The sequence below is a fragment of the Balearica regulorum genome, chromosome 1 (assembly GCF_011004875.1).
Source record: "Balearica regulorum gibbericeps isolate bBalReg1 chromosome 1, bBalReg1.pri, whole genome shotgun sequence".
Taxonomy (NCBI): Eukaryota; Metazoa; Chordata; class Aves; order Gruiformes; family Gruidae; genus Balearica; species Balearica regulorum.
The window spans coordinates 78,754,736-78,765,749 of NC_046184.1; the positions used below are offsets into that span (position 1 = coordinate 78,754,736).

Here is an 11,014-nt window from a genome sequence, read left to right on the forward strand (position 1 = left end):
AAACATTGGAGAAAAACCCTAGTTGGTTATAATTTAGTTGTATCTTTCAAAGCACCCATTTATTTAACTGTTGTTATTTTTGGATGCTTACTGGACATCATCTGGTGTCTATGAGACTGGAACTGGAGTTTCATTTACCTTCATTGTTTTGATTATTTGTCATAAAGTGACGTTTGAAATTACCAAAAGCAGCAGGGGTGGGAGATATGCCACATAAGTTATTCAGAGACCCTGAATCAATAAAATACTCAAGTACAATGCTGAAAGATAAGCTGGCATACGGATCCTTGTTGAATCTGTATAAATAGATGTATCTTTAGAGATTATAAATACAAAAAAGAGCTGCTATCCAAATTGCAAGTCAGCTTATGTTGTCATCTACCTTATAGTGATAAATTATAATTAGCTTGACCACATGTCAGTTATTAACTAGGTTGGGTTTTTAAGTCTAGTGCCAAAATTTTTTTATTTGAATTCTGTAATTTCCATTTTAAAGCATTTTAGAAAAGCTGTTTATTTCTATATGTATGCATATAAATGCACATGAATATATTTCTGTGTGTAGGTGGAGCTTTTTTCTTTACATGTCCAAGGAAATTTAAAATTACTACAGTCTGCCTGATATTTAATCAGTTTGTGAACACAATTGCCATCCCCCTGTGCTTTAGTGCTTTACATCTCAATGTTTGCAGTAGGTTTTAATAGTAATTTGATACATGAGTTTCAACTTAATGGAATTTTGCATTTTTTCCTGTTCCTGGGAAAAGAAGATAAGCTAAGGCATTTTTAACAGTTAGGTAACAGCAATTGAAGCTTTTTCTTTTTGATGAAACAACCTGCTAACTCTCTGGTACCTCTTATAGATAACTAACAGATTTAGTTGTCATGAATTCTTAAAATGGGATTAGTGTAATAGAAGGGACTGTAAGAACAGAATATTGTAACTATGGAGCATTAGCTTGAGATTGATCAATAGTGTGATTCCTTCTGTTTTAAAACCAGATGATTTATAGTTACTCATAGATTATGGGTTTCTATTAAAAATGTAAGTCATAATTTAAAAAAAAAAATTGGCAGCCTAAGCAGCAAAAATGAATGTGTCATATTCATGGTTTTAAGCTAGTATTACAAGTCTGAGTATAGGAAAAAGTAAAACAAACTAGAGGTTATGGCTTAATTTTATTTTTTTTTAAGTTGTGTAAGTTTTGGCTTAAGAGACATTATAATAAAAATAGCCTGACATAGCTAAACGTGTACTTTTGTAGCTCTGGAGAACTTGACTGAAATTTTGTGTTTAATTTCATCGTATACTAAGGTGTGTTGGCACTGTGCTTTTAAGTCCTACAGAGCATGAAAAGAGGCACACAGAATATGGGTGTAAATGTTGTTTAGCTGGCAGGCATTAAAAACTAACAGCAATCTGTGTATATAATACTGTTCAGTGGTGTCTTCTGTGATCTGTTAACCTAGAAATACTAGTGATCTGGGGAGAAAAATCTCTACATTTCTCTAGGTAAGAAATGTCTTAGTAACCCAAATCACTGAAGTAGTAAACAGCACTTTCATGAACATTGGGCACCATTTAGCTGGACATCACTGAAGTGAGTGCGTAGTTAAAAGCAGTCAAGCCTTGAAACTAAGAATGAGCTTCATGATTTGGCTCTGGGTGTCAGAGTTGGACAGTGCTGAAAATGTGTTTCTGAATGACATGCAGAGCTTGGACTCTACTAGTGGGAGCATAGCTAGGAGTAAGAAGGCAACTGAATATTGTGAGCTTTTGTTTTTCACTTTTTCTGAGTTAGTATTGCATCCAGCTCTGGGGTCCCCAGTACAAGACAGACATGGAGCTGTTGGAGCGAGTCCAGAGGAGGGCCACGAAGATGATCAGAGGGCTGGAGCACCTCTCTTGTGAAGACAGGCTGAGAGAGTTGGGGTTGTTCAGCCTGGAGAAGAGAAGGCTCCAGGGAAACCTTATAGCAGCCTTCCAGACTAAAAGAGGGTAGATATAGATTAGATATTAGGAAGAAATTCTTCACTGTGAGGGTGGTGAGGCACTGGAACAGGTTGCCCAGAGAAGTTGTGGCTGTGCCCTCCCTGGAAGTGTTCAAGGCCAGGTTGGATGGGGCTTTGGGCAACCTGGTCTAGTGGAGGGTGTCCATGCCCATGGCAGGGGGGTTGGAACTAGATGATCTTTGAGGTCCCTTCCTACCCAAACCATTCTGTGATTCTATGATTCTACTAATAGCCAGAAGGAGCAGGCAACTGCATTGCACCTGTAATCAGCCATGTAGCAAATTTTGGCAGAATTTGTTATATAGCTCTGGTGCCTATGCTTCAAAAGGGATGCTGAAAAAAAGAAATAGAGGGAAGAGTTACAAGAATTATGGAAAGCTTGGAATATCTCCCTTAGTTTCTCTTTTTGGTTCATGTGAAAGATGCTTACTCAATGCCTTGATTATGATCTATGAATTTATTTTTTTTTAATCTAGAATGAAAATCAGTGTTTGGAAACAATTCTAAACAGATCTAAACCGGAAATAAATCACAGACTGTAATGAATGAGATATTTACCCACTGGAACAGTTTATTTAGGGACACAGTGGAATCTTCTAGTCAACATTGGATGTCTTTCAGTAAAAGGCGTGAAAATGTCTTGTACATGAAACAGAATTGACAGGCTTGATTTCAAGACTGGCTGATGTTTGGTCATCTGTGTTCTGTGCAGAAGTGTTGGTTAAAAGAGGTCCATTCTGGTCTTAAAGCATGTTTGTTGGCCCTAGATACTTAAATGGGTGAACTTTCACTGAAAGTTATACATGCGATATAACATGCCTGCCTGTTGATTATACACAAGATATGAGTCACATTTTAAAGAAACCTTATCCCACAAAGCACACTTTCAAAAATGGATTCATCAGTACAGCGGATGGATAGGACATTCAGAGGCTGATAAAAATACACGTAGCCAGAAAGATGGTGTTTGTCTGCTAGAGGAAGAAGTAACTACTGGTGTAGGAGGTCAGTGAAGGGTAGGGAACTGGAAAAAATATTTAAAGTATAATTATTTTCTGCTATGGATGTTTCCTAATTTCTGTAGGCTGTGAATTACAGAGAATGTTGCCTTAGTATTGAAACTATTTTGATTACTTTAAACTGAGTAGTTTTGCCCATTCTGAGATAGTATAATTAGACCTTTCTCTGGCAAAGCAACGTTCTTCTACAGAGTGGAATTCAAGCTGCAAACCCCAGTTCAGGTGTTTGGGGGTAGGCTTTCTGTCTTTACCAAAATATTTTGTGGAAGCAAATTTGTATGGGGAGTGCTTGCAGTAAGCATCAGCAGCCCTCCCTGGTCTTCCTGTCTCAGTAAAGAGTAGGAAAGGGCTGGCTGCAGGAATCTGTTTTCATACGTTTCCAGTGAAGCTTTGCTGCCACGTAGTGGTAGCTTGCTTGGTGGTGGATGGTCCAACCCTCCTACTGATCTCTTGGACCAGGTGAGAGTTACCTGTAGCAGAAATAAACGTCTGCTTTAGGTTCCACAGTGTTACAAATCTTATCCCTAAAAAGCGTGATCAGGAATACATGCCTCTTCCAGCATCCAGTGGTGCCTCTCCACCTTGGAGGCTTCTAGGATGGATGAGTTGTATTGTTTCTGCTCTGCAAGAGCCAAGTCAAGCATGGGAGGTAAGGAAGGAAGGAAAGATATTCCCACATGATAAACCCAGAATGTGGTGACTGCAATCGTGGGTGATAACAACTGCTATGGAATACATAAAAATACAGGCAACTGAAGTATTTTAGACCCTTTTATTCAGACTTCTAGGCAGACTATATTAAATTTGTATAGGCTGAATTCCTGAAGTTTTCTGGTGCTGATAATTTAAGGTCAGGTGTAAATAGAATTCAAAGCATTAATTCTAAAAATATGAATTAACTTCTTTAAATAAATTAAGGTAAAACCTTTAGTTCTTTACATTTTCTATGATTACTTTTTTGGTAATGTCTTAAGCACAAGTAAAAGTTATGTGAAAAAGGTACAGCAGTTGTAAGGAATTGCTATTATTTTTATACAGCTTCTAGGACTTCATAAAACTACTAAAACCCCCAACAGGAATAAACTTGTAGAGCTTTGTAAGCAATTTGGCTGACTGTGAGGGACCAAAATCCTGTCTACTATGTGTGGTCAATCACAGCACATTGATCCAAACTGTGATTAACAGTTGCAGTAGCTGTCTAGAGACTTCTTTTAATGGTGAGAAGAATTATCTTCGAGTAGCTGTGAAAGAAAAGTACTTAATAGGACTGAAAGACCTGAAGGGGAAATGGTTTATGTCTGTTCAGTGTGGTCCAGTCAGGTCTGTATTTGGAAGTGTTTCTTCTAACATGACACTTTAGTATTTCATTCCTGTCTACAGAAGTTTTAGTGATAATTGGATTACTTGTTGAAGATCAGAAAGAAATATAGTTAATAAAAATTGTATTTTTATTATCTCTGGTTTCCAGCCCTATTGATGTGTTCCAGAAAAGCTCTTGGAGAAGTTGGGTGGCTTTAACTGTTGCATAAACTGCCCATTTGACTAGGATTCCAACCCATGTGGGCTGTCTTTCTTGATAAGGTTTTGTATCTCTTCCTCTATTTGATTAAAAATGTAGTTAATATTTAAATAGTCATAAATCTGATGTAAATGAGGTAGTGGAATTCAGCAAAGAATATCCTCTTCTTCTCATTATGCCAAATAACTCTTAAGGAAGAAAGTTTCCTAAGTAATCATTTAATTATTGAAAGTCAACAGCAGTGCAGGAAACAGTCTAACTAAAAAAAAAAAAAAAAAAAAAAAAAAAAAAGTATCTACACTATGTAATAAATCAAACTCTCCACCAAGGATATTATATTTAGAAATTCATCAGTATTTATAACTGTCAAGGGGACTTAAGAAAACAGATGTATGTATTTCATTCTCCTTGTCACCACTCTTCAGTATCCTGTACTACTTGATGATAATACTTAACTTTTAAAACTACTTGCCTTTTTCAAGCAACATACTTTCAAGATTACTTACGCATTGCTGTGTATCTACCTCATCAGATTCAAACCTCATTAATAATGATGTCCATTATCTTTAATCCATAGAATCCAAATTGTTTTATAGAACAATTCATAAAGATCCTGATAGCTGCAATAGACTTGCCTCCTAATATGAGGACGAGACGCTGCAATACTCTCTTTGGGAAATGGTTTGTAAGTCCTCCTCTCCAGTAATGCATCACAGTAGGATATTGGTTAGCGACTCCTGACAGTGTGCGATTCTCTTTTCATGCACCATTAAACTTACAAAACAGTCCCTGTGCTATTGCTAGCATTGACTCTAGCAACCCCTTGTAGCAGAATCCATATAAAAAGAAACAAGAGAATTGTGAAAAGTCCCCTTTGCAGTTAATGGCAAAACTTCCACAGGATTTAGTGGCGTAGATTTTCATGGTTTATGTTGATTCCAGATAGTAACATTTTTCATCCTCTAGGGCAGATTGCCAGCACATTTTCTCCACCTCTCTTCCTTTCTCCCTGTACAGCCCCTTCCCTGACAATTGAAGTTACGACCCAGAGGAGTTTAGATGATAAATTTTAAATTGCTATATGAAGACGTTACACAAGTGTGGAACACAGGGCAAGTTGATTCAGTTTTGTTATTGTTTGTATAAGTCAAAATAATATAGGAATCTGATAGCATACAGTACTGATGGATTTTGAAAAAGAGTTGCTGTAAAGGCGTACAAATGTTTGCTTTCATTCCCTAACCAGAGGTAGTCTAGTAATGAAGCTCCTGCAAAATGAGATGAAAATTTTTGTTTCTTTTTTATGCCCTCTGCACTGTGACAAAGATTTTGTAGTCTTCACTTCCTTGTCTATAGTATTGGTTAACTTGAGAGTGCAGTATGTCCTCTTGGAAAAATCTAGAGAAGTCTGTCTATGCAATCAGATCTACTGTGCTTGCTGCATTTCTTTTCTTTTATGCAGTTTCACAACAAACAGGCTCATGCTCTTATTTGTAGTAACTATGGAAACTTTAGAAGTTCTCTTTCTAAAGCTGAGTATACAATAAAGTGCTTAAATTGTTGGTAGGATTAGAGACTCTAGAATATGTTTAATTTTCTCTCTGTGTCTCTATCTTTGGAGAGGAGCAAGAGGGTAATGTGAATATTAGCTGGGGACTAGCTTTAATCTCTGCTGACACTTAAGTCTGTCTAGGTCTGCACACAGCTATCCAAAGGTCTTAGCCTGACACAGCATGTGAACAAGGGAAATCATGCATATTCATGACTGAATTTACAATGGCAAACCTACATACAGAAAAGAGTTTTTGAATGAGTGAAAACGTTATTGAAACCATTTTGCAGCTTCAGCTACAGTAGTCAATAATGATAAATGCCATAATGATGATAGAGTTCATAAGATAATGGGGATGTCTTAGATATTATGTAAGCATGAATGGATATGATAATAGGAAAACATCATATGCTGTGGGGTTTAGCAGTGTTTTTGTGTTGAAGGACATAAAGATGATGGTAACAGGATTATTCCCAAGGCTAATACATTTTAAAAAATATTTTTGAGAGTACTTTTTCTCTGTGTGGCACTTTGCATGATTGAGAACTGTCACTCTTTGAAAATAACTTTTTTTTTTTTTTAAGGAGGTATTCTTTTATGCAAGTGCTGTATTTTGTGCAGAGTTGTATTTTAGGAACACAACAAGAGAAGTCTTCTCCTCTTCCCAGGAGCAGAGCCAGGGAGGGTGGTAGTAAGTTTCTCACAGTCCACTTGGAGAACTTCATGTTACTTTTTGGCACTCAGGAAATGCTTTAAATCAGACCTCGGAAAGACCTGCTAGGTATCAGCCTTTGTTCGTCTATTTGTTCATGTGCATTTATCAGCTTGCATACTTTACTATTCTGAAATTTATTCTCACCATTGGAGCTGATGAGTGAGATTCTGCTTATACATGATTTGATTTCTTTGGTACTTTATTGTTTTTTTATATACTGAAATGTAATCTTCAGTGGAAATATTCAGTTTATGTAAATTACATGTAGTTTGGCACTTGTCTTTTCACTTAACTATAGTAGTGATACACTGACAGAAGAGAATACATTGATATTCTCAGTCATTTTCACCTATTAAGGCTTTGATGTGATTGAACATGAAAATAAATATAAACTGCTGTTAAAAGGCAGGGGCCTGTTTCACTGATGCATGGCAGTGCAGGATTGTTCCCTAGCATGTATGTTTCTTGTGATGTTTGTCCAAGCTATTCTTCATTTAAACCCTTCTCTCTCTGTTGACAATTCCTCATGTGCTTTTTATTTCAGTTTCTCTATTCTTTTTTGGCATCGAAGTAGCACTGTGGTTAGATATAGTCATAAACTTTTTTTTTTTTTGTCTCCTGTATTCTCGGTTTATCACTTCCTCTCTCTTCAAATGTAAGCCTGTGAAGGCTGGACCGTGTCTTATATTAAGAAAGCTGCTCCTGCTACATTCTGTTGTTCATCCACATTGCCTAGTACATCCATGAGAGGCTGCCCCTGCTGAAAGGGTATAAGGCTAAAGGGTAGTTTGAGGTGACAGCAAGGTAGGGGCAACAGTCAGGGTGAGGTGCACAGAGACAATGGCAACACTGTTACTGCAAGAATGTGCATACAGTGGTACTGGATTTTCCAAATACTGTCATGATAGATTGTGTAAGAAAGTCCAGGTCCTGTATTTTTTTCTTTTGGCTGAAGTTCCCTTCTTCTACAACTGAAGAGTTTTCCCCTTCAGTCACCCCCTGGCAAATGCCCATAAGAACACTATCTTATCTCTGTGCTTAGACACTGTCCAACCCAAAAGACGTCAAGGAGATGAGTAAATTATGCATATTCTTCTACTGGATGTGAAGCTACATGTAGTAAATAATTGGTGCCCTGCAGGCAAACCACTTTTGTGTGATTCAGAATGGCGTGCCTCCCATATGGGTAACTTGGGAAAGATTATATCACAACATCGCTTTTCGGCTGCAGAATTGGGACTAACATCTCTGACACTTCATAAAATGAACACTGTAGTTCAGTTGGAAGATGCCTGACTGATAATCCTGGGAATTTAAATCTTTTGTCTACGGCTCTGACATGTGCCTTAAGGGACCACCTTAGAAGGTGAATGAGTTGCAGCTTGTGCCCATTTAAACATGAGCAGGAGCTACCTGCTGGTGATCTTAGTGTCTGTTCTGTTGGCAAGTTTGTAAAAGCACCCAGGCACAAAGAACTGAGTTTAGATAATGTTAGAAGTGAAATATTTTTAAGTGTCTGCCACATTATTTGTGCTATTTTCAGTTGCTAACCTGGATAAGATGCGTTTCTCTTTTTCTACATTTCTTCAGCTTTTACAGTGAAAATAATAGTTGTCGTCTTTCTTGTACCTGATTTACAGCTCATTTTGTTTGCCAGTCCTTGGAAGTGTTCGGATCATAAACACAATGATTGACTTTTTTAATCTAGGAAGATCATTGGAACATTTCGATTAACTGTAATTTTGGTTGAAAACAATCTGTCTTTTTAATTCTTGCAGTTCATTTGTGTTTGGTTTGTTGGGTTTTTTATTCAAGATAAAACGTAGTAAACTTGCCTAAAGTTAATGGCCATACCTCATTTAAACTTAAATTACCTCATATGCAAGTATTTGCAGGTTCAGAATCATTGCCTGTAAATGTCTGTTGTCTTCAAACCCTTGATTTCTACTGGTTTTCTGGGTTTGAGGGATTGGGCGGGGGAGGGGAACGCAGTAATAAATTAAAATAAGCTTTGTTTCATCTTTAAATAAATGATCCTTAACTTTGGACAACAGTTGTGAACCAGTGGGCAGTATATGCTATCCGAAATCTCACTGAACAGAATGAGAGAAACCAAGAGCTTATTGCGCAGATGGAGGAGAAGGGGCTGGCAGACAATTCTGCCCTTGAGAGGATGGGTTTAGAGATAGAGAAACGAGATGACAAGTTAGTTCTGAGATCTGTCAAGAAAAAGCCCTTGTGAATAAAAAATTAAGAACAGTCAAATCATTAAAAGAGAATTTCTCTTTTAAAATATTTTTCCCTGTTCAGCCAATCAAGATTTCTTCAGGTTTAGTTCCTTTTACTGGAAGTCTTACGTTCATAATCAGAAAAACTGACAAATGATACTTCTGCCTCACTGTTGTAAACAAAAGGACACCTACACATTTTCTAAATACCTAGGTAAATTAACCTATGGGAAAAGATCCTTCTTTTCAGGTATTCAAAATGTCATTACTTTCTTGGTTTGTAAATATAAAGATGTCATGTGTGCAGTATTGAGTTGTTAGAATTTCCAGTGCTGAACCTGAAGTAACTATCATTAAAAACTCCCCAAAGAAATAACTGCTTTGCAGTCTGCCACCTTCATTTAAAAGCTCTGTGCTGAGTCAGGGCTAAACGATGAAAGTTACTCATTTTCGATCATGGTGCTTAAATATCTATACTTCTATAACGATCGGTGGAATATTGGATATACATAACTATTTAGTGAACTAAACACAACATGCCTTCTGTGTATTTAAATTATTAGTAAATTGTCTTTTCTACCTTGTTACCTTTCAGTCCTCATGACAAGTATATTAAAAACAAAGCTGAAGCTGTTGTGGCAACAGATGCTACATTCCTTTGCACTGGGGCATGTCTCTGTTTTGGAGACTTGGGTGTTTGTTTGAATTTTATTTGTTCCTTTGGATGGTAAGTCAGCCCACTTTCCTTTTATTTTGCACTTCTCATGGGTTTTCTGAACTCTGGCAGACTGCTGAAGAGGTAGTTTCTCACTGTGATTAATTCTAGCAGTTTCTTTTCACCCCTCTGCCTTTCCAAAACATTGACAAAACTCATTTCCAGTTAATTAATTCAAGAGAGGCAGAAGAATGGAAGGCCCTGCCTCTTCATTTTGGGTACCCTCCTATATTGTTGTTGGACCCTGCCACTGTGGAATGTGGCATGAATGAGATGGGGGGAAAAGGGGGGTGAAGAAAGGCGGGGGGGCACGGTTAACTCTGTATGTGCCATAGCTTTGCCCTGGTAGCCAAGAAATGTAATCCTCCGTGCATAAGCAAAACAAGAATTGCAGCTTAATATTACTAGCACTTGTGTATCATTGCTGCCATTTGGTTGTTTTGTTGTGATTACCAGGAAAGCACCAGAAAAGTTAAATTGTTCATGTTGTTGTCATCATTTAATCCCATTCTTAAATGGAAAGACAAGTGTATGTCCTAAAAGTACATGTGCATGTAACAGCCATGTGCATCAGCTTTTGCTCCTCCAATTAGTTGTGGGTTTGGGTTTTTTTTAATTTAAAAATGGAAAAAAGCACATGGTACTTTGAACTATGAGAAATATATAGTAATACTTAAAACTGATGGTGACTATAGCTGGACTACTAAGATCTTGTCAAGTTAACCATAACATTTCAGTGTCTACCATGCTCACCAGGTGGGACTATGCAATTGACCTCATTGGCATTTTAGTCACCTGTTGGTTTTAAAGGCAATAATATAAAATTGCTGTATCAAGCCATTTATTAAGTAAAGGATGTATATAAAGGGACAATAGGAACAAAAGCTATATAACTTTTACTGCTTTTAGTGACTTCTTCCTTTAAAAACAAATGGGGGAGAAAAGTGTTCTTTGTTTTAGCAAAAAAATAAATATTAATATAAGCAAAGTGCTTTATTTGCTTTTTTAAAATAGTTTGACAGGAACATTTCAGTGGATAATAAAAACTGTTGTGTTTAAGTGCTGGTTTATAAAGTAATTGCTTAAATGGGTAGGTGCCTTTTGCTAGCTGAATAGAAAACGATACATGTTTTTGGTTCTTCTTGAGCACATGGTCTACCAGATTGTAGTTTCTCAATGATTTCCATAAGCCTTAATTCTTGTGTTTAGGCCAGAATTCATTGAGCAGTTTAATATCTGTGTCACATAAGATT

At 37.0% G+C, this 11,014-nt stretch overlaps 1 protein-coding gene across 1 annotated transcript in view; it reads left to right on the forward strand.

Moving 5' to 3' along the window:
- Nucleotides 1–9,422, forward strand: part of ATXN10 (ataxin 10) — a 104,600-nt gene extending 95,178 nt beyond the window's left edge. Inside the window, 1 exon segment of the mRNA XM_075760418.1 lies at nucleotides 8,873–9,422. Within this exon segment, the coding sequence (XP_075616533.1) occupies nucleotides 8,873–9,060 (188 nt within the window). The 3' untranslated portion in view covers nucleotides 9,061–9,422.
- Nucleotides 9,423–11,014: the final 1,592 nt, after the last annotated feature.